Below are 26,885 nucleotides of genomic sequence, written 5' to 3' on the forward strand. Positions count from 1 at the left end.
AAGAATCAGCGTGCACGGCCTTCGGACTGATAAATGGAGTGACGCAGGCTTGCCTTCGCCCAGGCCCTGCCAACTGTGTGTCGTCCCGCTCAGCCAGGAGTGAGCGCTAGTACTTGATAAGCATAGCCATTAACGGTTGCTGTTGCTTCAAAAAAAAAAGTCCTAGGGATTTGGGATGGATGACCAGGAAGGAACACTAGAATCCAGAATTTAAATTCTCTTGCTTAAAGATTTGGCTTCTGATGTGTTAGCTAATCCTTGAGAGATTTTTAAAGGAAGTGGGCTTTTTGTTGTTGTTGTTTGTTTGTTTTTCTACAGAGTATGTATTACAAGGTTGACTTGAAATAGCCACAGTGAAAAGGACTTCACAGCAAACGGCAGTGGTGGGCAAATGATTGTTTAATTCCTTCGATGTAGGTCTGTTGAAGAGGATAACGTTTTGAAACATTATCCTCAACAAAGAAAAGCAATACCCTTTTGTTAGTTCCTTGACTGTCGTGTTACCTGCTACAAGGGCAGCACTGTTTAAATTCTGGGGGGGCAGCCTCCTCCCGTCCCCCTTCCTCCCTCCCTCCAGCCTGGAAAACACGTTGTCATCTGTTCTGCCAACAGACCATCTCTGCATGGGACTATCCCAGATCCTGGGTGAGATGAGGAAAAGTCACTTGTGTGTTGGCCCTCCTCGGTTTCTAGGAAGGGGCAGGGCCACACGCACAAAGCCAAAGGGTTAGGACTTTCGAGGGACAATCAGGCCAGGCTTCCATCACCGTTTGTGACTTCCTGTATGTTAGTACTGAGCGTGGCCTTACACTTCATTACTTGTCAGCTTTTAAAGATACGCCAGGCTCAGGGTCAAAAAGCCTTCTTCAGTCAATGTGTCCTGATGTTAGAAATGTTTTTGCTGATGACACAAGCCAAAATAAATTAAGCAGGAGGAGAACAGCTTGTCCCACTTTTATAGAGTAGAGAAGTGGGTAGAGGTTGTAATCACATCTCAGACTCGTTAAGCTCTTTGAGCACCGGTAAAGGTTCTGGAACTCTTGAATGACAGAACCAGCCTGCTTCCTCTGTGGATGAACCATGACCTTGGGGTCCGACAGACCTGAGTTTGCATCTGGACTTGCCAGTTTCCCCTAACCATGCAACTGCCAGTCTTCATTTGGTCTTCATTTTAATGGGAAGACTAACGTCTCGCTCATAGGGTCATTGAAAGGAGTCCCTTTGGTAGTGTCTGTAAGCCACCTAATACTGTTCCTGGGACATAGCGACCAGCTGCCAAAGGGTCGTTTCCCCTTTCCCATAAATCTAGTTGCATCTAGAAAGAGCAAACCCTGAAGATGACCTGGTACTAATCATTGTTGTTATGTTTCGTTGTTTTAGCCCTCATCATGCAGTACACGCTGTCTAAGGGTAAGCGAGGGGAGTGGATTTCTATATACGATCGTCTGTTTAGGACCAGAGGACCCATCCCATCGGAATGTGTTTCTGCATGTTGTAGGTTTTTCCTTAGTTTGTCTAGAACGGTGACCTCCCCTGTACACTTTGTAAAGGCATCTGAAAAGGTCAAATCATCTAAAGCAAAATATTGTGTTAAATTATTGGCCAAAGTAAATGCATTTATCCTCATTGAGAATTTTATGATTATTCTCTAAGTATTTAGCCCGATGCTCCTTGAGAGTTATTTTGTCCCCCTTTAGGTCCTGTTGGTGTCTTCTGATAAAAGTAGTGAGAGGTAGAACAGACTGGGGGAAGGAGCGCAACCTAGGAGGGCGTCGTGGGATCCAGATTATAGCATTCTGGCATTTGTGGTAACAGACTTTGTGACCCTTTGTGTATCACTTAGGTTCCCTGGACCTCAGTTGTCTCTGGGATTCTGTGATTGAAATATTCTGTTTGACAAAAATGGATTGACTGCCTACCCTGTGGCAGGGTGTTGAATTCTATAAATATTAATAAACATCAGGCCTTGTTATTTTCAGGTTATAAGTGAGTGCCCACAACAGGATAGAAAAGGCGAGCAATAATAAAGTCAAAGGTTACTATCCTCTACGAAATTATGTGCTAGGAAACAGCGTATGGTAACATCTTTCATGATTATTCCCATCTTTCCTTTCAGTATGGTTAAAGGAATAGAGAATTAGAAAGAGAGGGTGATAGGAAAGAAGCAAAATTGGTCTGAATATTTTTAAGGAATATGGAAGCAAACAGCTACCTATAAGCTAATGGGGAACATTTCTGAGTAAGTATCATTTTAAGGATAATTAATTTCAAAAAAAGGTTATATAATAATTAAACAGGGGAAAGCATCATGGAATTCAAAGGACAGATATAAATCAAAGAAAGGGGAGATCATGAACTTTTATATGGAAAGTATCAGGGGCCTTTGTTCTTAGGAGGAAGCAAGGGACACATACGTTTTCATAGATGTTCTTGGATAATAATTCTCATGTGTGGTCTCCAGACTTGCATCATCGGCAAATCTGGGAACTTGTTAAAAAGACGAATTCTCAGGCTTCAAGCTGGACCTGAACGGAAACTCTGAGAGCAAGGCCCAGTAACCTGTTTTCTTAATAAGCTCTCTGGGTAATACTGGTGCTGCTCAAGTTTGAAAACCACTCTTTTAAGAAAATGATTCTCAAGTGGGAAAGAGTGTTTGCTATTTTTAAAAGCAGTTTTAATATTGTAATGTAATAAGGCCAAATTTCCACACTTCGAACTTCAGAAAGTGTGGGACTGCATCCCCCTGGATGGTGAAGACTGTCTCATCTGTGTATTAATAATTCTCCTGAAGTGGGTTGTAGACATGATTGTGGGGACATGCAAACGTCACCTCCCTGTGGGGAGGGGATACTTAGGGGCAAGGGCCAGAGGCATGGGAACCCTGAGAAAAAGCACAAGTTTTAAGGTGTTGAAGAGCGGTGATATTTTTGCCACACTCCCTCATAGAGCCCAAGTGTGTCATAACATATCCTGTTCAGTGCGATGATCATTTTACACAGTTGAAGTTTCCTCAGAAAATTGCCATGCCATCCAGTCATGCCACCTGAAGAAAACCCGTGGGGAAACAGCACCTACTGCACCAGATTCGTGACCACCTGATAATACGAAAAATTACCCAAGAGCCGTCATCAAAGACTGGGATCGAGGAGTTGTTTTGTTTTAACTCAGTTATGGAAAATTTGTACTGTAGCAAATTTCAAGCATAATACATCTCACATACCTGTCACCCACCTTTAACATGTGTAACTTCTTTTCTTCCACACTGAAAATCCCAGGTCCTCGTCACCTTGTGTAAGTACTCACGGGCTGTGTCCTGTGCTACTCACATAACTGTCCACGAATAACCGTACGAGCGCCATCACCTACAGTGTGACTCCTGAGCACGGAGCTGAGTTGAGGTGGCGGTGGTGGGGAGGTGGTTTTACAGGTGTTTTTGTTGCTGGGTATTTCCCTCAAGGGATGTACGGGCTGAGGGTGGTTTTCAAGTGAGCCGAAATCATTCCTTTCTAGACGGCTGTACCAGCCAGTGACTACTCTGCTAGGAACATTTGTTCCACTTTATTTTCAAATTTGGGGGGAATTTAAAAAATTTAGTTTTGTTTCAAAATCATGTAAAATATTTAGCAAAATCAGATCTACGGAAGTATGTTCTGAGAAGTTCACCTTCTGTCTTCTCCACCCTGCTTCTTCTCTTACCTATTTAAGGAATTTTGTTTGCTTTAGTTTTTGGCTTATTCTTCCAAGGGTTTGCTTTAACAATATAAACACATACATGTACATGTTTTTTGCCACCTCCGTCCTAGATAAATTGTAGACACTTTTGCTGTTTTTCACAGTGTATCTTGACAGTTACTGCCTAGCAGTATATGAAAATTCAATGGATGTTTACAATGATTTTTGTTAGGCTCTTCAGCAGAATACGTGAGAGTCTGTGTTATTCTTGTCTCTAAGTTGAATACTATTACCCTGTACGAAACCCAGCGTCTTCTCGGTCAAAGAAGAGAGAGGCGGGATGACCTCAAAGTATTTAGGTAGCCAGAGAAACAGCAGACCGGTCAGAGGTGAGGAGTGGTTAGGTAATTATCCTCACCAACATGTGGTGTTTTCTTGGGTTTCGGTAGTGGCCGTCCTGAAGGGTGTGAGGTCAGGCCCGGGTTTTTCAGCCCAGGCTCATACCACCTTTCCCTTTGGAGTTGCGAGAGTCTTACCGATGACTTCACGGCTTTAGTTGTCTTCTGCATACCACTGCGGGCTTGTGCCAGATGCAGAGAAAAAATGAGGAGAAAATGGACGGTATTAACTGTCCTTTCTGCGTTCTGTGGAAAGTGGTATTCGTGTTACCAGCCTGTGTTAGGAAGATAGGAGAATGTGAACACTACCCCTGCTTGATCAAAGCTGACTAGTTTTCCTCCTGATGCTCTTTCCTCTCTTGTGGCCCATGTTCTAACAAATCACTTGAATCCTACCATCTCTGAGATCAATACTTAAGAAGTCAGAGCCATTTTGTGCCTGAATTGGAAGAAAATTCTCTCTGATTCCAAACTTAAGTAGTGAGTTTTATTGCAAAGTTTTTCTCTTTTTGAGTTTATTCCTAGGAGGAAAGGATTGCTTTAAATAAGGAAGAGGTGGTGGTGGGGTGGGGGGTGGTGATTTATGGAAGAAGCTCGAGATTTGGAGTCTCTCATGTTTGGGTTCAGATCGGAATTACACGCTTCTCTGCTCCTGTACAACTTCCTTGAATCACAGTTTCTTCATTTGTAAAATGGACACAATCGAGCCACAGAGGATTAAATTAGATAATGTGGACAGAGTGCCTGGTGTATCACAGGTGTGTTAATATTTGATAAAGGGATTTGGTAAGTGTACTTTTAAAAATCAGTGATTTCCTGGGTCTTAATTTTTTTTTTCTTTAACGTCAGTGTTTTTTTAAAAGGTGCTTTGCTTCCATTGGCTTTCACTCTACAGTACTGTACAGCAGTTAAGAACACTGATGCTGGATTCTGAACACGTGTGTCTGAATCTTTGTTTCACCACTTACAAGGAGTATGACCTTGGGTAAACTCCTCTTCCTCTCTCCACCTCGTTTCTCTCCTCTGTAAACATGGATAATAGTACCTGCTTCATGGGACTATGGGGAAATGGCTTAACAGTCAATAAAGGTTGGCCCCTCTTAATGTTATTGTTATTAATTTGTGATACATTCCACACAGTGATGCAGAGAAGGTAAAAATTGCCCAACCTTTGATCATTTCAAAAGTTGTCATTGGGACACCCAGGTGGCACAGTCAGTTGAGCGTCCGACTCTTGGTTTCGGCTCAGGTCATGATCTCAGGGTAGAGAGATCGGGCCCCTCATCAGGCTCTGTGCTCTGTGTGGAGTCTGCTTAAGACTCTCTCTCCCTTTCCCTCTATCCCCCCGCCCTGGGAGTCCTCTCTCTCTCTCTCTCAAATAAATCGTAACAACAACAACAAGGATAGTTGCAATCATCAGCCGTCGATTTCCTACAAATTGGCGGATGAAAACAGACGAACTTGGCAGCCCCTCCACATAATGAGAAAAACCAATGAGCAGAAAGAGACCCCACAGCAATTTCAGAGCTCGGGTGTTCTTCATGACGGACGTTTCTTTCTCTTTATGTGTCTTTCTAATGGCAACTGTTCTAGAATGGAGAGCTGGACCTACCATTCCGTTTCTCAGACGCAATGGGAAGGTTGCCCCCAGGGTTCCTAGCTGCCACCTGTTTCTCATCCGTTGAGACTTTGATCCCAGTAATGGATTCGCTTGAGCAGTTAGATGGCTCAGCACCAGCACAGCCGACTGCCCTTGGAAAGGAAGCAGGAGTTTTAAAGGGTGGCACGGTTTGCCTTCATTCCCAAAGGGCCAGCAGGATATTCAGGTGGACTGAGTTTTATGTACAAACCATACTATATTTTCAGAGCTCTGACCCTTACAAAAGCACCGTAAAACTGCTTTCCTCTCCATCTAACATTCATTTCCAAAACCACTGAAGTGAAAGGGTCTATTAGTTCAGGGCCAGATTTGAAAGCACATGAAAACTGCGTTCACGAGGTTAAGAAATGGCTTAATAATTAAGTTAAAACAGTTGAAAGTGGATCTAATTTCAAACAGATCAGCTAACCGTGTTAGAAGCAAATGAGGGTGTGTTCCTTCCTATTTTCCTTCCAGCCCTGAGATATTGGCTCCAACCCCATGCGTTTTTTCTCATTCCTCTTTTTTTTTTCTTTTTAAACTTGATAAAGATTGACTTCTTCATCGCCCATATGTTAAATTGGTGTCACCCACCGTGAAAACACAGTACACTGGCTATTAAGTCCATTTCATTCATGCCGCACCCATCAGTGTCTTCTGCCCGCCCGTTAGGACGTGGTTGGGTGTCGCTGTCTCTATACGTAGATTTTATTCCGTGCTGCTGAGCTGTGTATTTTATTGGCATTACAGCTAAACTCATCATTGTGATTATGTCAGCTCAGGATGCGCTTGGTGTGTCTGCTGTACCTTTGTGTGTCTGCTGTACCTTCGTGTACCTGTTTGGTCACCATCCAGAGTACCATCTGAGTGTCCCACTGCTCAGCAGTCTGCTCTCACACCTCTTGCATCACCACTCGTGCAACCACTGACGATAATTTCCTCCTCCCGAGGCCTGGTGCTGGGGCACGGGGAGGGGAACTGCATGTGTCATGGAAAGAATTGTGCCTTCATAGCAATAATGGCTCCCAGTCAGTGACCCTCTCCTGTGTGTGTGGCATGAAGGTTACCGATGCTACCTTTTTACCCATGTTCCCTCACTGTATTCCTGTAGCCTCGGCCACGGCAGCTGAACACAGGAGCGCTGCTATGCTTGCTCAGCAAGAGGCATTGGAGGGAGGACTGGGGCGCGTGCTGCCCCTCCCTCTGGACCCGTCGTCCATACTGCAGGAGGGAGTAGAAGGCACAGCGAGCTTGTGGTCAGAGGCAGGGGCAGATGCCCAGAGCAAGGAAGGAAAGAGACTAGGCCCCCTGACACTGGATTGTTCACACATGCGCCATGTGCCTGATGCTGGCGTCTTATGGTGGGTTTCAGCGTTTACCAACTTTAATGTTATCGACGCACCGGCCCACATGTTGGCAATACAAATAACAGACAGCATCCTGGCCTTTGAGGAGGCTTTAGTCTGGGTGTGGTTCTGGTAATACTCTTCTTCCATCGGGACCCTGGTAGGCCAGGGAGGGGGTCTTATGTATATAGACCAGCTGCCCTGGGCAACATAATGGCTCTGGGGGTGAAAGTTTTATGGGTGATTTTTACCAAGTCTAGAATGAATTCATTAAGAACAAAAGGTATTCTTCATCATAAAAGCACCAAATAGAAAAAGCTTTCTTAGGAAAACCAAAGTGGTATCTCGGCAACACCCGAACATGAAAGGTCAGCTAGGCCCAGTCTCTTGTCCCCACCAACTGGGAGGAGGGAGACTCCAGGAGAGGAGTATCTGCTGTGATGGTTTGAACTCGTGTGTCCTGAACTGCACTTTGATGCTCTCGCTTTGACTATGTTACGCTTCTTCCATCAGCTAGCAGAGCATGGCCGTGTCTCAGTTTGCCCGGGACAGTCTTGCTTTATACCTATTGTCCTGATGTAACTGATCATGGTGCCCCTCTCTTTACTCCCCACCATGTTCTGGTTCAGAAGATAAATCACGCGGCCATCCCGTCAATTTCTAAAGTGGACCCGGTACTTTGCTAAGCGCTGCTTGGGACGCAGAAGTCTGGGACGTGGTCCTTGCCCTCAGGGAGAGGAAAGTCTAGTGGGGAAGAGGAGATATGTATGTTTGAAACAAAATATGTAATATAGCAAGTGCTCAATAAGAAATTGGAAGCTAGGAAGCCTCTCAAGGTTGGAGGTATTGGGGGATGTGTGGGTCAGGGTTCTTTGCAGACAACAGAAAAATGTTCATCTAGTTTAAACAGAAAGGGGGGATACAGTTCACAGAGTTGTGGGAAGGGCTGGCACGTAGATGCTGCTGGAACGACAACAGCCAGAAGCACACAGAAGGTGCCAGTAAGAAGTCTTCTCTGACCCCACCCTGTACCTCAACGGCAGAGTTCCCACACCCATCTGCCTCCTCACAGAGCCCGTTCCAGTCCGTCCCTCCTGGCATGGCCTCTGGGTTTGGAACCGGCTCTCAAGCCTGCGTCCAGGGACGAAGGAGAAGGGGAGATGGTCCCCAGAGTCTGTAGTGATAAGAATCCTCCGCGTGGAGACCCAGTGGTGTGAAGAGGCTGTTGGAACAGTTTCCCCTGCAGGGGTTGTCATGGATGTGCTGGGCTTAGAACTGGACTTGGAGGGTGGAAAGGACCAAGGCAGCAAGTGAAGAAGGAGATTTTTCTCAGTGTGAAAGGAACACAAGTCAAGGGACAGAAAACACAGGAATGCAGCTGGCCTTATGTGGGCATCTGTACACAGATGCGGGCAGGGCAGGAAATGATGTCCCCTGGGAAGGGGGAGACCTCTGGGTTTTGAAGGCAAATAGCATGAGACAGAAGTTGGGCTTTGCTACAGTAACACATAAACTCCGAAACCTCGGGCTTCATCCTGCATACACTGCCACACATTGAGAACTTCATGGGGGGCCGTTGGGAATCAGGGACAGTCTGTTCCACGCAGTCCCTCAGGGACCCAGGCTGATGGCAAGCAGAGGTTTGCTGGAGAGCCAGGCTCTTCCATCCCTCAGCGCCGGAGTGGCTGATGACATTTCTGTTCATGACAATTGACCAGAATATTCGTGTGGCCCCACCTACTTCAAGGGTTTGGGAAATACATACTTATGAATAAGTAGGGAGAAGATACAAGCAAATGCTCGAAGCGCCTGCCATGGCCGGTTGGAAAGTCTTTGAGCACCAGCAGAACTATGAAAATCATCTGTGGGAAGAAAAACTGAGGAGCACTGGGCCACCCTGTCTGTCTTGCTCACCACCAGCCCTCAGGCCCAGCACGGCGGCTGGCTCGTAGCTGGCACTTGGCACATGTTTGTTGAATGAACTTGGCTCTCGGTGACATGCAGGATGGAATGGAGAGTTTCTCCACCACAGGCAGAGAAGTTGAGAATAAATCTATAACTGCAACTTGGGATATTAGTATATTCTTCAAGGACTAAAAAAGAAAAATTATAGTCAAGCTACAGAACCTGTTCTTGGAAGTCATTCGACGTCTTGATAAGCACATTGCAAAAGCCCCTTTTTAAGTTGATAATAATCTTGCAAATTTAAGTTCTTTTCGAGGAAACTCTAAGGATGAGTACTTTAGAGCTGGGATGCTTCTAACTATAAATTTGCGTTTTCTTCCCTTTTACTTCCTAAAGATGAATCTGACAGCCTGTTTCTCCCATCATGCTCAGAGGACTAATTTTGAGATGTGCCTCAAATAATAGAACTACGGATATTTCTGTTTTCTAACATAGTTTACAGCGTTTTAAATGTAAAGGGTTTTGGAGAAATAAATTTTCTCCTGTCCCTCTGTCTCCCCAGTGCAATTCTATAAAATTATTGAGAAACATAAATATTCAAGCCATATGTCAAGTCAGCAGTTATCTGGTAGGACCTCCACCTATAAAAACAAGATACAGTGGGGCGCCTGGGTGACTCAGTGGGTTAAAGCCTCTGCCTCTGGCTCAGGTCATGATCCCAGGGTCATGGGATCGAGCCCCGCATCAGGCTGTCTGCTCAGTAGGGAGCCTGCTTCCATTCCTCTCTCTCTGCCTACTTGTGATCTCTGCCTGTCAAATAAATAAATAAAATCTTTAAAAAAAAAAACCCAAAAAACAGGATGCAGTGCCCTCCAGATTTGCCCCTGCTTGAGACAGGACCACAAAAGCAAAGAACCATGGCAGACATACTTTATCAGGATTAGCATTTTCCTTCCAGAAGCTCCTGGCTCCCAAGGCAGACATCCGTTCTGAAAGATGGAGTATGTCTTAAGCACACGAGCTGTGGAGTCGTCCTGTGTGGATTTGGACTTCTGCCTCTGTTCCTTATTAACCGTGTGGTCCTTAGCTGATCACTTACCCTCTCTGGTATGTTTCCTCTTGCATAAATTGGGGGTAATAGAATCTATCTGACAGGTGGTTTCGACGAATGAGATGATGTGTGGGAAGCACTCAGAGCATTACCTGACACATAGGAACAGATCAATGGTGTGAAGTTGGGGCCGTGGTGATAGCAGAGATTTCTCTGGGCCCAAATAATCAGGGTGCGAATGGTATTGTGTCTGTGGGCATGGGTTATGTTTTGCCCGAATCACATACATACCATGAGACGAACACTTGGTCATTATTTTTTCAGGTACATGGATCACCAGCAAGAGCATTTGTAAAGTCCAGTTGCCTAAAATAAATAATCATGATGATGATTTAAGTTCCCCCTTTTCACTGACTTTGAGTAGCTGTTCCTTTTCTCTGATCCCTTCAGATGAGGTCCGTTCTTCTGAAAATCACCAAACATCGATGGTACAAGATAGTGTTATTTGCCACAGATCTGTTTCTTGTAGATATTCTTGTAGGAGGTAATTTCCTCTTCTGTGTTGTACTATATTATCTGAAAATAAACACAATCTGCCTAATTGGTCTCCCTGTTTCTACCCTCTATATAAATCAGATCTTGTCTCCCTTATGTTTAAAACCATCAAGGATTCCATATGACCCAGCATATGTACCCAAAAAATGAAAGCAGGCACTTGAGCCAATAGTGGTACATCAGTATTCGTAGCAGCGTTATTCACAATAATCAAAAAGGGGAAAGAACCCAAGTGTCAATCAGCAAATGAATGGATACACAAAATGTGATATATACATACAATGGAATTGGACTCATCCATAAGAAGAAACGAATTTCTGACACGTACCACCATGTGAACCTTGAAAACATGCTAAGTGAAATAAGCCAGGCACAAAAGGAGAACTATCATATGTTTCCACTTACATGAAAGATCTAGAATAGGCAAATTTTACAGAAGCAGAAAGTAGATTAGAGATTATCCGGGGCTAGAGGTAGAGATGGGGAGCTATTTCTTACTGGTTACAGACTCTCTAGGATGATGAAAAAGTTTTAGGAATAGTGGTGATGGTTGTACAACGTGGTGAGTATAATTAATGCCACTGAATTATGCACTTGAGAATGATTAAAATAGTGAATTTTATGTTATATATACCTTACCATAATAAATTTTTTTTTTCATGTTGAGTTTCCTCATGCTCACAGTGGAAACAAAAGTCCCAGCCTGTAAGGCCTAGTATGTTGGCCCTGCCATTGTCCCTCTGACATCATCATTGACCTTTCTAGCCCTTGAGTGTGCTGGACCAGCCACACTGGTCTCTGTGCTGCTCCTTGAATGGAACACACCAGCATCACTCCCACCCGCCAGTCCATCTGCTTGGAACCTGCCTCTCTTAGATGCCTGTGTGACACATCTGTCATCTCCTTCATTCATCTGCTGAAATTCCGCCTTATCAGTGAGTCCTTCCCGAGTAGGTCTCTATAAAACAGCCACCCCTAGCACAACCTAGAACCCTTCCCCCATCCTTACTCCATTTTTCTCTGTGGAAAATCTCCCAGTCAGACACAACACATACTTCTGTGTTTCTTTGCCTCCAATGACTAAAATGGAAAAAACATAAGTGCGGGGATATTTTGCTTCATTCCTTTCTTTGTCTTTAATATCTAGTGCCTGACATGGCAGAGCAAATCTTTAGGAAATGTCTGCTGAGTGAATAAATGAGTGTATTTGTGTTGGAGATGGAGAGAGAGAAAGAGAGAAGGATGGATGGATAGACGCGCAGATAGATAGATGGATAGATGGATAGCTGTCCCTTACCAAAAAGGATTGGAGGACCAACTATCTGGCCACCTTATGTATCAGTTAACTATCACCACCCTAAGTGCCTCATGACACAACCACAAAGCTTAGAGCAAGCCAGCTAATCTTAGCTGTTGGATGGCTTTGCCTTTGGACAGCCCAGCGTCTGTGAATTAGTGTCTCATTGTTTCTAACTTGGGTCTCTTTAATTACAAATGAGGTCGGCATATGCATATACATTTGTTAGATTCCTTTGAGATATTTATTTAGATCTTGTCTCTGCTAAAGAGTCTGTGTAAGTCTGTTGCCCATTTTCTTCTGTTGAGTTGATACCTTTTTGATTTTTAGAATTTCTTCACACCATAACAATCTACAGTCAGCTGTATGTGAAGCGCATGTCTTCTCTCCGTTCGTGGCTTGTCTTTTACCCTCTCATTGGCGCCTTAGAACTTCATGTATTTTTGTGATTTTAAAATGGTTTCCCTGCCTTGTGGGTTAGAAAGGTTTTTCTGCCCATATTACCTAAAATTTTTACAGTTCTGCCTTTCCCAGGTAAATAATCAAAGTACCGGGAATTCATTTTTAAGGATGGTGGGTAGGGATCAAATTTCATTGTTTTATGTGTGTATAATGAATTGTTCCAGAAAATTTTATTGAAAGGCCATCTTTCCTAGTGGCCCAAAATGCCTCTGTTATAAAAATCACGTTTCGATATATATGTGAATCAGTTTCCAGCCCTCTACCTGGAGTCTTTTTGTATTAGTTGCCCATTGCTGTGTAACAAAGCTGTGTAACCGATTGCCTCAAAATTTAGCAGCTTGAAACAAAAAACATTCATTATCTCCAAGCGTCTGTGGGTCAGAACTCTGGGCACAGGTGTAGCTAGGGTGCCTCTGGCCCGGTGCCTGTCAGGAGGCAGCAGTCCAGGTGTTGACCAGGAGTGTCACCTTACCTGAAAGGTCTCTGAGTTCACTTGTTTGGGGATGGTGGGGTACCATTTCCCATGGGGTGTGAGATTGAGATCTTGGTCCTTCGTGGCCGTTGGTCAGAGGCCTCCTTCAGTCCCTTCTCCTGTGGGCTTTGGCATAGGACACCTCACCATGTAGCAGCTGGCTTTCCTCAGAGCAAGCAAGCAGAGAGAGTTAGAAACAGGGAAGCCACATTTTTTTTGGTGACCGAATTTCAGAAGTGGCATCCCATCATGTATGTTGAGTGTTATTAATTAGAAGCAAAGCCGATCAGTTCATAGTCAGGAAGAGAGGGAAGTTGTTACACCAGGTTGTAAATACCGGAAGGTGGAGGTCACTGGAAGCCATCTTGGAGGTTACCCACCACACTTCTACAGTGATACAAACAACTAAATCTCCTTGTATTAATCTTCTCTGCTATTTTCAGTGACATGTGGTAGGGTCGTTTATTTTTTACTTTTTGAAACCTATCCATATTACAAATAGAAAACATCTTACATGTTCGCTCATCATTTATGAGATTCTTTGGACAGAGCAAAGCACCTGCCATCTCCTTTATTCATTGTATGCAGTTCATGGAGCTCAATGATGTTAGAACCATATTCCCAGTGTCACTGAAAATGATGCTCAGAGCAGAGTGGGAGGGTTGCAGGGTAACAGCGGTTAACATCACCCACGACTTCTTTCTCATTTAAAGCACAAACGTCTGCCAGCGCACTCTCACAGTTACCAGTGGGAAGAAATCCTCGGGAGTAATGATTTCGAGTTGAATTGCTTGCTTAAAGATTAACTTTCATACACCTGCTTGTTCCATTTGTCGACATCCTAGTTCACAGCTTTCTGTATACACTTCATGGGATGAGGGTGGTTTCAGTTGGAGCTTAAGAGATTATCAAAAAGACTTCATCATCAGGAAAGCATCTGGACCCAGTTCACCTTTCTTTTCTTCAGCTTTGTCCTCGCCTGTGGGGCCACGTTAGCGTGTGCAGATGCAGGCTTCCAGCCAGTGTTTCAAGGAGTTAGATTCCCGCCATCGTCATGAACGTGGTGAGGACCAACTTCGCAGTTCTCAGGAGCCTTTTGGTCCCATCTTTATGTCCAGTCCCTTGTGTGTACGTGTGCATGTGTGTACTTGCGTTTACCTCCATAGCTAATGTTGAGGTAATGAAAGAGAGACGCACATATACATTCTACAGTAATTTCCATATTTTTTAAAAAGATTTTATTTATTTATTTGACAGAGATCACAAGTAGGCAGAGAGGCAGTCAGAAGAGAGAAAGAGGGGGAACCAGGCTCCCCGCTAAGCAGAGAGCCCGACGTGGGGCTCGATCCCAGGACCCTGGGATCACGACCTGAGCCAAAGGCAGAGGTTTAACCCACTGAGCCACCCAGGCGCTCCTAATTTCCATATTTTGATATAGTAAAGAAATAGCTTGGGTTTTAAGTGGGGCTATTAAGAAAGTCTTCTCTACGTGCTTTCTCTTGGAAGAAGAAAATTTAAATAACAGTGGATAAGAAGTAAAAATAAATGCATCCCCGGCTAAGATGCCAGACTTCTGATAACATACCCTTCAAGCGGAGCTCGCAGCCCCTTGTTTTTTGTAGAACTAAGGAGGTTACATATAGACAAATGACAACATCCCACTATGGGCAAAGATTTTATGCTGTGCTATTAATTCTAGATCCCCTTCTTCTACCCTGCAGCCCACACATTTATTTGGTAAATGTAACAAGCCAGGAACTAGGCCAAAGTCAGGCATGTGAATCAACGGAGGGTGTCAAGATAAAAAAAGATTAGGGACTTCAAAAAGGATGGCAGAATTCAGGTAGCCTACAACTGGAGGGGTGAGGAGGCCTTACGAAGGCTGGAACCACCATTGTTCATTCCGGATTATTGGGGTCTGAGGCAACAGTTAACATTAGGGTACTTACATTAAGAGGTGCTTCCTTAAGTATGTATTTTGGGAATTAAAATGCACTCACAATAGAGATAACTTTCAGAGATAACTGTATTTAAAGCAGACTCTACAGAGCCAGGAGATTTTGAGGGTCTTTTCTGATAACATACTGTACTGCAGAATGTATATTTTAACATAATTTCTTTACATTGATCACATATTTGGTGTTGATAACTTTTCTGCATAGGCCATATGTGCAGGCTCAGTTGAAAAAAGGAAAAAAACAAGAAGGTGATGCTAAACTCTAATTTCTCTTGAGCTATGAGCTATCAGACAGCTTTGTCTTCATCCCCAGTAGCTTCCCCTTCCAGCCCTAACAATGCCTTTGAGCCATGAGAAAAATGTACACATAATATTTTGAACCCATTAAAAGACATTCAGAGCTTAAGAGTTGATTTTGGATCTCTTGAGTTGGGCAAATTACGATCTCACAGAAAATAATCATTAGGTGATGCGTCGATGCCAAGCTTTGATTTTTGGTATGAGTATCTCTTTCTTCCACTGGGGCTGGGTTCAAGTCAGAGGGTTGGACGTCCTGAAAGAGAGGGTTGCCCAGACCAGGCAGATGCACATGTGAGCTCTTCCTTTGGTGAATGTGAAGGTAGAATTATTCAGAATATAATCCGAAATGCGTTTGATCATATGGCAGATAGTTTAATAATTTATTTTTGGCCTTATTAGCAAAGCCTTGTATTTACTCTGCTGTCACCAAAACAAGACTTAAAACACGATCATAGTGATTTCGCATGTGCGGGTATGTTCTGATTTAAATTTTTCTTTCTTTGCGATGTTAATGACCTGATAGCAACTACACATTTGAGCTGAGAGGTTGTGCGGGAAATTACATACAAATAATGTCGAATTTAGAATAGCCAGTACCCAAAAGTGATATAGAAAGGCTGACAGGTCTGTGCTTTCAGCATGTAACTCTGTGGCAGATGTTTTATCTGGAAATATTCTCCCCAAATAAATGAAAAGGTGTAACTGATTCCGGGTTTAATTTGTGGAGCTCGTTACGTGCCAGTGTACCGACAAAGCTGATGGACGACGCATAGAACATTCTCCACAGAGACTTCAAGAACTAGAAACTACTAAGATCTTTGGTTCAGAGATAATCGGGCGCTCCTAATTGTACGATATTACGATGTTCCCAGTTTGAGGAATCGTCGGGAAAAGTAGTGAGAAGGGTAGCTTGGCACCCTCACTCCCCTGTATGTCCTCGTAGCTGGTGAGGACCCGAAGCACGGGGACAAGGGTGTCTGTCAACCCGTGGAAGGCAGCTGGCACATGGACCTGGCAACACCTGCAGGTGTCGGGGACAGCAGAACTCATTTAGACGCGGCACGGCAAGATGGGAAGACAGGTGGCGACTCTCTTCCAGGGATATCTGTTGGTTGAGCAGAACCAGACCAACTGTTCCTCATTAAAACACATTTTGCAACATGTTCTAATGTGAGCAGACCAAGTGAGAGTGTGCGTGTGTGTGCATGTGTGTGTGTGTGTGTGTGTTTTCAGAGAAAATGCAGCACTGTGCCATCTCCAGGTCCCATTAGGTCCCATTTACAGAGTGTCAGCATGGCTCACTACTGCAGGAGAGGTGGGGTGCAGCGACCCCGCAGGGCGTGGGGCCTGACCTGGCTTTCCTAGAATGGCCTTCTGCCGAGAAACACAAAACAACACCATTGCGTTTGTGAGATGCAGTGGCAGGTAAAGTGGGTAAAGTCGGCTTGGAAGGAATCTCCATCCCGATCACCGTTTGGCGTGCCGTGCCCTGGGTTTTCTCGCTTCTCCGTGTGGCATTAGAAATGGACCTCTGATGTGTTATCACCGAGGCTGAACTTCGCAGGACCGAAGCCAAGCCTCGCATGGGCTTTGCCGCACATAGCCGCTCCCCGTCAGTGGGCAGGTTGGGATTAGGTCACGTTAACAGCCTTCCTGGGCACTTGGGGGGAATGAGTTTGCACATTAGAGCACTTAGAACGGTGTCGGGCGCGTGGTGACCAGCGCCTGAAGGTTCTCGTCTCCGTAGCGTTTTTATATAGAGGCTGTGGTCCACCTGTCCTGGATCTTTAGGCTTCTGGTGCTGTGGCCGTTTCATGCATCGCAAGTTCTAAATATTCTTGAGGGAGGAACTGCAGGAGAGGCCTCCGAGCACCATGACTTTCCCCTGGAAGGCCAAGCCCAGCCAGCTCCCGAGAAGAGGGCAGGATGTCGGCACCTGTACAAAAATATAAATGTAGAATGGAAAGGAACACACAGAAGAACAAATACCCCTTCAGAGAACACTCATGGACCACCTCCTTCAGGTCCTTGTCTCTTTTGGCCAAAAAAGCCATGAGCAGGACAAACACGGTGGCTTAGCAGGTCTGCGTGAGCAGAGGCTGAGCCTGGAGGCCCCGTCTTCCTCCACGAGGAGGATTCGTGGCCGGTCAGCGGCACATCCCCCCAGAGCTGCCTGGTGCCCCTTTTCCCTGTAACACGGAGAACATTGGGTCTGTTGGAGCATTCTCTCCTGTAGCTGGTTTAGCTCTGCTTGAACTAGGCACACCTTCCGGTGGGACAGTGAGAACATGGGGAAGTCACATATGCCAGGAGCGGCAACGTGCTCACGCACAAACACGCACAAGCACGCGTGCACACGCGCACACACACACACAACACACACACACACGAGACAGCCCACGTCCTGATCCCAGCACCCTGTGAATGTGCTGCCTTACGTGGCGAAAGGGAACTTCAGGTATGTGATTCAAAGGTCGAGATGAGAAATTATCCCGGGTTATCCCCATGGGCCCAGTGTGAATCACAAGGATCCTCATTGAAAAGCCTATACTACTGGCTTTGAAACGAGAGAAAAGGCCCCAAGCCAACGGATATAGGAGGCCTCTAGAAGCTAGATAAAGAGCAAGGAGGCCAGTTCTCCCCTAGAACTACCAGAAAGAATGCAGCTCTGCCATGCACCTTGATTTTTTGAATTTCCAACCTCCAGAATTGCAGGCTAATGGATTTGTATTAAAACCTGAGGTTTGTGGCAATTTACTGAAGTAGCAATAGAAAACCAGTGTACCATGCTACTTCTCTGCTGGCAAGTTTTTCCCCGTTAGTGCTATTTTATTGTTATACAATGTGGTATAGATGGTGGTTGACCCTCTGTTCCATCTAGCCCACAGTCTAATAAGAAATCCTAGGATAGGTAAATGGCAGTTTATACCCCTGTATAAAATGTGCATCTGTAGTACTAAGGAGCAGGTAAAAAGGCAGATATCCTTATAGCCAGCACTGCCCACCCCCAAGGTGCGGGGCCTGGGACACGTGCTGGCGGGGCTCCTCTCGAGTGCGCATGGGATCACGTGGGAGCAGACAGGACATTTACTACCACTGACAAGTGCCATGACTCGGGCCGGCCAGCAGGATGCCCAGCCCCACGGAGGGGAAGCGCCTCACTCATGGGGGGCTGGTGCTGGTTGAGAGAATTTTTCCTACAGCAGGTCCCGTCTGACTGAGCCCTGGGAAAACAACGACAAGAGGAAGCAAGGGGCAGACAGAGGGCGGAGGGAAACTGGCTGGTTCAGGCAGGACACAGAACATAAAATCTTTGTGGGATCAAAAGGGACCACTTTACTTTTTAGTTTCCTTGGGAAAAAAAAAAAAAAGTTATAACAAAACTAAATATCAAAAGAAAAAGCAGATATAAAAATGAGCCCCTGGAACATGTGACCGGTGAACCCCTCTCCATAAATTGTGGAGTTCAAGTTTACCTTCATGTATGAGATGGTTGTAGTTAAGAACTGGTCTAGAGGGCTCACTCCAAGGAAGGAGGCATAGCTTCTCCGTCGTGGGTTAGCACGAGGGGAGTACCCAGGACAGGACGTCTTCATCTTAGTGCTGGTGACAGGTGCTGTGGGGAACTCTGGCCATCTCCATGTTCCGGGTCACACTCCTGGGATGTAATAGCCCTTCGTGTGGACTTTCTGCATTCCAGGCATCCGACCTGGGCACTGGGCAGATCACTCCGAACCCTCTCGACATCCTCTTATGGTAGATATTGATATCTCTGCTTTGTGGAAGAGGTAACTAGGATTTCAGGGCTTTAAACCACTTGCCCAAGGTCACACAGCCGCCACATGTGTGACCCTGGATTCAGTGTCTGCCCTGCCAGAATTTGGAACCCGTGCCTATTCGTCATATACTGTGTGTCTCCTGATGATGGGGAAGGGACAGGAATAGCGTAGATCAATTAACCATATTTGAGAAGCAAATAAAATAGTGACTCTAATTTCACAAAAATTGTATCTGAGACAGTTTGCGAATTCCATCAGGACCGCAGAACACCACGGAATGTGTTAACCTTGAGTTTTTATGTGCTCAAAACACTTAACATGCCTATCTCACTTGATCCTCCTAACACCCTGTGATGTGAAAATACTAACAGTAGCTCCATTTCTTAGGTGATTTTATGTGGAAACAGAGAGGTTAAGTCACTTGCCCCCAACTCCTAAGATGGAGGTGGGATTAGAGTCCAGAACCCAGGTGCTCCCAGCCCCAGCACGGGCCCCACTTGGCCTCAGTGCACCGCATGTGCTCAGGTGTCGTAGGGCTCCCTTGCCTCTTCCCAGCCATGCACGGGGAGCTGCTCACGGAGCAGAACTCAAGATGGACTGTCGTTACCATCTAGCCGGACCGCGTTCTCTTTTCTGAAGTCTTCATGTATCTCCACCTGGTTGAAGTCTGATCCCTAGATTTCCTAAACATCAAAGTGGTTTTTGTTTGGTATTGTTTTCAGTGTAGCAACTTGGTTCTGCTTTAACAGATTTATTACTTCAGTAGGATTTGGTAAGCTGTACTTTTGAAAATTAGTAGGATACTTAAAGAATTAGCAAGAATGTTTAGAGATGAATCAAGGAAACAGATTTATGGGGGTGGGAGGAATAGCCCTTATTGATCAAAGTGAACACTTTCTCAGTGTTGTCCTTAGTTTGCTATAACTGGATACACTCAGGGATCTTTTTGATCAAACAAAGGTCCTATCCTGCCTCGTTTCAAATTTCTGTTTTGAAAAAGGCATTTCTAAGTGGAGTTTGATTTCTTAAAATGTGTAAGTTTGAGTGTTGGTGTTTCCTTAGTTTTAGCAAGCAATAACATTTCCCATAGTGGGCGTGTCACAGTGTGAGAGACGGAAGTGCATCTTGAATTTCAAGAATTAATAACCTTTGGTAATAATGTTTAAGAAATTTAGGGAAGATTTGTGCCTTTTGTTTACTTCCCGGAATTATTGGCCGTACTGTTTTTCTCTAAATCTGTGTGTCTATGTGCGTACATAAACTTTTATATTAGCATCGGTTACTTATCATCATCTCACCTAAGAGCACTTTTTGTGTAAATTGCATCATAGAAATGCTACAGTATTTCCTATTCATGAATGTTGCTTCTGACTGTATAGAGGACTGCCATAGTTGTATGTGGAAATGTTGGAATATCTTGGACTTCAAGAGACAGTCCTTCTGTTTCCTTTTTTTTTTAAGATTTTATTTATTTGTCAGAGAGAGAGAGAGAGAATACAAGCAGGGGGAGTAGCAGGAAGAGGGAGAGGGAGAAGCAGGCTCCCCGCTGAGCAGGGAGTCCAATGCGGGGCTCGATCCCAGGACCCTGGGAACATGACCTGAGCCAAAGGCAGATGCTTAACCCACTGAGCCACCCAAGCACCCCTCCTAAATTTTTAAGTTACTTTTCCTTCAGCATCACAATGCTGGTGACTATTGAAGTGTACAAAGCTAGCTCCCTGCTGACCGCTGCCAGCTGAGAAGTCTTTATCTCAATCTTATATTTTAAAAATGTATCATCAAATTCTTTTAATCAAGATCTTGGATCGGTAAAAGGTGAAGTTGTAAAACAAGCACAGTGTGGTAGAGACAGGCCGCATCGTCCCTCTCCTGCCGTGTTTCGTTTCAGGTGCCCACCTTGATCTTCCGGAGAGCCCCAGGGCCAGTGGGTGCGGCTGCCCCGCCCGTTGCTGTCTGTGAGATTCTGTGCTGCAGGCTCGGCCCCTGGGGATGGGAGGGTCCCTTACCTTCAGACACACTAGCTGTTTGCTGGGATTGGGTGGTGGGCCCGGTATGGAAGGGGATAAGGAAATGCCCAGGGAAGAACACATCTGCAGGTCATCCACTCTGGTAATTCACTAGGTAACTTTCATATTTGGAGCAAAATTTTATGATAGATGAGTTAGAAAAAGGAGCAGAAATTTTGTGGAACAGTCATCGAAGGTCAAGGTGGAGAGCGCAAACACATTAGCTACAAGGCAGCTTTGGGAAGCAGAAGGTTCTATAAACACAGATGCTCAGTGCTTTAAGATGTGGCCTCATCCTGTCCAGGGCCGCCTGACCCCTGGCCGGGCGCCAGCGATCCCCAAGGGACAGTTTGGAATGGCGGAGGTAGAACCAGGGTCCAGCATGCAGACGGATGGGCAGAACAGAGGGGGATTCTTCCAGAAGCCAGGAGAGGCTGCATTTCAGGGGCTCACTCTGGGAGGGGCCCCTTCCACACCCTGTACTTAATTTGGTATTCATACTTTTTCCTGAACAGAAAGCCTCAGTCCCCACACTGTCTGGCTGGACCCCTAGCTGAGCTCTCTGAAGTGGGGGTGTGGGTGGGGCTGAGTGCATATGGGCACAGGCACCCCCACATTTTGGGGGGTACAGTCTGTAGTCTTCACTGGCTTTTCAAAGCCAGGTGCGTCTCAAAAATCTCAAACTTGGGCCGATGAGACATGAATTAGCCTCTCAAGGATGGTCTCGTAAATCCAAATTTAAGAAGCTTTAATCTCTAGGGGCAACACTTTAGGATTCCTGTAGACTTGTTCCCTGCGCCCATCACAGGACACACAGGTCTCTAGGGACACGGAGAGGCACAGTTTTTTAATCATTCACTCACTCCGTCACATTTAAACACTTCCCGGGTCCCTGCTGTGTCCCTGCTCCATCCCCGCAGCTGCAAGGCCAAACCTGGGGGTGAAGTAGGCAGAGAGCCTCCCTGCTTTGAAGAACTCTCATCCCTGATGTCATTGCAGCAAAGAAGAACTACGTTCTCTCCCGAGGCAGCCGCCGGGTCCAGATGAGGGCTGTCCTTGAGATACTGAGACTACTTTTAGGCAAACTAAAAGTTTGTCAGCATATTCTTAGCTCCAAAGTATCACACAGAAAGCCAGATTCACAAGAAAACGGTCCCCTGAGGCGGGGGCAGCTTTGGGTGGACCTGTGAGCTCTGGTGACCGTCCCCGCCCCTGCAGGGAAGAAAGCTCGTCTGTTCACTGCGTGCCCCCTTCTCGAGGGATGGACACGAGCAGGGGGTCGGTTCAGATACCTGTGGAGCGCAGAAGTGAGCCCTAATTTGACTGGCACCGGATTGGCAGATTTATCCGGTGGTTAGCAGTTTGTTTTTTGGTGTTTGGTTTTGACTTTGCAACGAGTCTCCTAGCGTCAAAGCAAGAATCCTTGCACATCTCTCATATGGAATCATTAGCCGGTGGAAACTGGATTCTGAAAGTTATTTTCATTTCCCCCTTCGTATTCTCTATACCTCTCGTTACTCACTCATCTGAACTCAGGACCTGTGGGTTCTCCATCAAAAGTCCGTGGTCCCTCCTTCTCCAGGGGGGACATCTGCCATCATCCTAACAGATGCTCATCACCTCCCGCCGTGACTCACCACTGGATCCTCTACTCCTGTTCTCTTCCCTCCCTTTGGTGCACCTTGTGCCTTCAGGCCACCGTTTCCTTCTGGAAGGTACGGTTTCCTTGCATCTACTGTGCACAGTGAGCTGCAACTCCCACTCCCCACCCAGAGGACGCAGGTGTCAACAAGAGGGTCTTAGGGAGCTTGGGAGGAAAGAATAAGCAAAATAAAATGGTTATTGAAACACGTTTTGTGCTGCTGTGGGTTTCTTGTACTTCCACAGATGTGCCTTACATTGTCCTGCCTCTGGGTTGCCCCCTCGTTCCCCCACACTGTTCCTCGCGTCCACACCCTCCTGCCTCCCTCCATATCCATCTCTCAGAGTGGTGTTTCCGGTCTCAACAGGGGAGGCAGCGATTCTAAAGCCTGTAGATAAGACGGAGATCTTATATGATAGAATTAAAGTTATGCTTTGAAAAGCTAGAACCGTCTTCAGACAGCCAGGTGCCCCCTCCCCACACCTCTGCACACCCCCCAGTAAAAAGCATCACAGACTAAAAAGCACAGACTACCAGAAAATTAGTGCGGTGGGCCTGTCCCTCTGGCCATCCACACCCTTCAGCTCCCTCTTCATGTTTGGGGCATCTTGGGACTCTCTACCCGGAGGGATATGTTTGCAGAATAAAACAGCTTCCATAGTTTTCCTCTGTCATTCTCTTTTTTTGCTGAGTAGATATGGTTCCATCTCCCAAAGGTACATTTTTTATACGATTCCAGTCTACATAAATGTTATGCTTCTCCTTAAACTCTCTCTCTCTTCCTCTCATATATATTTTGTGTATTATCTGGAAAATCATGAACTTGGCCTGATATTTCAAGGCAAAGAAATGTGATTTATTCATACCTAACTTGGGGCTACCTGGCCCACGGTGGGTGTTTGAATGTATCCATGTTGGAGAAGTTACTAAGCAATCGCTTCTTACATCAGGCTAAAAAGTGTCTACACGGCAAAGAAAACCATCAACAAAACAAGCAGACTACTTGAATGGAGAAAATATTTACAAATCATATATCTGATACCTGATAATATCCAAAATATATAGAGAACTCCTATGACTCACTAGCGAAAAAACAATCTGATAAAAAAATGGGCAGAGGATGTGAGTAGATACTTGTCCAAAGAAGACATCCAGTTGGCCAACAGGTACACGGAACATGCTAAATGTCCCTCATCATCAGGGAAACACAAATCACAACCACCGTGAGCTATCACCTCCCACCTGTCACAAATGCTGTTATCAAAAAGGCAAGAAATGACAAGTGCTGGCAAAGATGTGGAGAAAAAGGCAGTGTTGCAAGGGAATGTAAATTGGTGCAGCCGCTGTGGAAAACAGTATGGCGGCCGCTCAGAAAATTAAAAACAGAAATACCATATGATCCAGCAGTTCCTCTTCTGTATATTTATCTGAAGAAAGGGAAAACACTCACCCCTGTGTTCATTGTAGCATGATTTACGGTAACCAAAATACGGAAACAGCCTAAATGTCCGGTCTCTTTATCCAAAGAAGATGTGGGATATATATCGTGTGTGTTTGTGTGTGTGTGTGCATGTGTCTGTATATGTGAGTCTTACTCGGACATAAAAAAGAGAGACATCTTACCATTTGCAACAGCGTGGATGGACCTTTAGGGAATTACGCTAAGTGAATTAAGTCCGAGAAGGACAAATGCCATATGGGCTCAATTATATGTGGAATCTAAAAAAAAAAAAAAAAAATGGAGCTCATAGATCTGGAAAAGAGATTGGTGGTTGCCAGAGTTGGGGGTGTGGAGAGGGTGGGCGAGGTGGGTGAAGAGGGTGGAAAGGTGGAAACTTCTAGTTACAGCACTGAGTAAGCTCTGGGGGTATCAAGCACAGGGCGGTGACTATAGCTACTATGTTGCATATTTGAAAGTTGCCAAGAGGAGATCCTAAACGTTCTCATCAAAAGAAAAAAGATTGTGACTATGTGTGGCTCTCAACGTTATAAGCAGCCCTACTGTGGGGGTCATTTTGGAGTCCATAAAACACGGGATGCTTCTGCTGCCCCCCTGAACTAATAACAATGTTCTGTATCAATTACATCTCAGTAAAGACAAAAAACCTTCCTTGAGAGACTCATGCTTGACTGATAGTCACAGTAGGCCTGTTCTGTATCTTAAAATCACGTTTTTCCCCTCTATGTTTCCATCTTCATAGGACTTCAGAAAAAGGCTTGGGACTCACCTGAGCTCGGTGCCCCACACTTCCACGGTTCGGCGGGACCCCGCGAGTTCCAGAATGGCGCTCCGCTTGCAAAAGCTCCGTGGAGACTGTGCACTGGGGGTGTCTGTAGGCCTAGCTCTGTTTGCCCTCCTTCTAGCTCTTTTGGTCAAAGTCTATAATTAAAGCACAACTAATGGAACCATTTGTGAGGAAAACTACATTTCTAATTAAAATCTGTACCGAACAGAAAAGCAACCACATCAGTCCTCCAGGAGCCAGAATTTACACTAGTCTCTGCCCCCAAGTCAGCCATACTTTTTATGAGGCTTACCCTGTCTCCCGCCACGTTGGGCCATCCGTTATCTGACATGACACCTACTAACTGTTGCCGTGGCATATCTTTCACATTAAGCTCCTTTCAGTTTATCTGCAGCAGGAAATGGTTGCATCTTTCTTCAAGCCTCCAGTCTTCAAGTCAGAGCTTAATTGGACAGTGGATCCAGTCATCTTTTCCTGACGTGGGAATAATTTTGAGTCTCCAATAAACATTTAAAAATGTATCTTTCTCTGGATGCTTTGTGTGGAGTCCCAATGCTACAAACAGCTTATTTTCCACAGTAGATGGTCCTGGAAAGTTTATAGGGAAACCTGTGTTTGGAACAAGACTTCTCTCAGAATGCACAGGGAGAGTAAAGGACTCTCGGTGACATTTTGAGAAGTGTGGGGAGTCACCTGCTTCTCTGGCAGCCACGAACTTCCAAAAACTGGATTCATCTCAAACCAGCTGTGCCCCTTCTCTGATGGTTCTGATCGATGACATCAAATGATTCTCTCTACCTGACATCATTGGCATTTACTAAATACAATGATTTATTTCACAATAAAAGGATTCGATGTACTAAGTGATCCTATGAACACCAGAATTTAAATGTTATCTGGATCGTATTGGCCCAGGGGAATCAGGTGCCCTCAGGTTACCATAGGACATTTCATCTTTAAACCCACACCCCTGTTCAGCTCCTCCTTTTAGGTGTCTTTTAAGGAATCCAAATTATAATTTATGTTATCGGTTGGTGAGCTAACAAAACAAACAAGCAAAACAAAGCTAATGTTAGTTCATGTGTGCTTCTAAGAGGAACTCACATTTCCAATGCAGAGGACCTACCCGGGCCCATCCCAGACCCCCCCAGTGGGACATGCATTTGGGATGCTTATGAGTCACACTGTGTGGGATGTAAGAAGAGCTTTGTGCCCCTAACTGACCAGAGATGAAAAGGGTGTTCGTCCTCCCCATCTCACCCTTTCCCCAGTCTCCCTCTTACCTCTCCCCTATTTCATCCCCTCCTGCCCTTTAAGTTGTTCTTGCTTCCACTCTGCTCTCCTGAGCCGTCCTTCCTATGAACGATGGGCACACCCAGCCATCCAGCAGCCCCACTGCCCATCCCCCACTGTGGTGGGGGTTCTCAAGGATCGTTTCAGCCATACAGGGTCACCCCCTGCCACCTCTCCTGTTTCTGACCCCAAGTTGGGCTGCAGCTTCATTTTGCTCAGAGGTTCAGAAAATACAAAAGTCCCATAACAGGAACCAGGTCATGTGCAACATTTGCCATCCTGGTGAGAGTTGGCTAGATGGGGGCTAGGGTCTACACATCCAGCTTGCCTTTTCCCATGACCTCCTGCAGGAGGGAGAGAAGGGGGAAGGGTGTGTTTGTTGCTGACAATGCAGTTCTCTCGTGGACAGGATGAGCCTGGGAGCCCTCCGAGCAAGTGTGGTCATCAGGAAGGCCGTCCCCTTTCTACCTCCTCTCCTTCCTGCCCACGGTGCTCCTGCACGTCTCCTATCCCCTTGGAGTTGGGCCTAGCCTCGTGACCTGTGTTGGCCAGTGCAAGGGGAGTGGAAGGGTCAGATCTTCGAGGCAGATGTTGAAAGAGCCAGGGTACAGTCTCCATATGCTCTTCCCGCCACATCAGGACGAAGCTGTCCTCGGCCTGAGTCCTCTGAGGGATTTCGAGGAGCAGAGCCCCACACCAGCATGTGCTGGAAGTGGATAAAACAAGAAAGGAAATTCTTTTGTGTGAAGCTGCTGTTGGCTTAGAATGACGTAGACCATCCTGATGCGTACGGAGTCAGCCATGACAGGACGGTTGACTGGCCATTTGTGAATGCAACGCTCATGTGCCTCAGATTTTCCCTTAG

The 26,885-nt window shown here is 45.6% G+C and overlaps 1 protein-coding gene across 4 annotated transcripts in view; it reads left to right on the forward strand.

Annotated features, from left to right (window-relative positions):
* The window catches only part of CDKAL1 (CDK5 regulatory subunit associated protein 1 like 1), a 628,275-nt gene extending 602,902 nt beyond the window's left edge, over positions 1-25,373 (forward strand). For all 4 annotated transcript variants that reach the window (XM_032861632.1, XM_032861630.1, XM_032861633.1 and 1 more), the window contains one exon: positions 24,683-25,373. In XM_032861632.1, the coding sequence (XP_032717523.1) occupies positions 24,683-24,871 (189 nt within the window). In that variant the 3' untranslated portion in view covers positions 24,872-25,373. The remainder of the gene's footprint in view (positions 1-24,682) is intronic.
* Positions 25,374-26,885: the final 1,512 nt, after the last annotated feature.

This window comes from Lontra canadensis, unplaced genomic scaffold, assembly GCF_010015895.1.
Source record: "Lontra canadensis isolate GAN:19392208 unplaced genomic scaffold, GSC_riverotter_1.0 scaffold21, whole genome shotgun sequence".
Taxonomy (NCBI): domain Eukaryota; kingdom Metazoa; phylum Chordata; class Mammalia; order Carnivora; family Mustelidae; genus Lontra; species Lontra canadensis.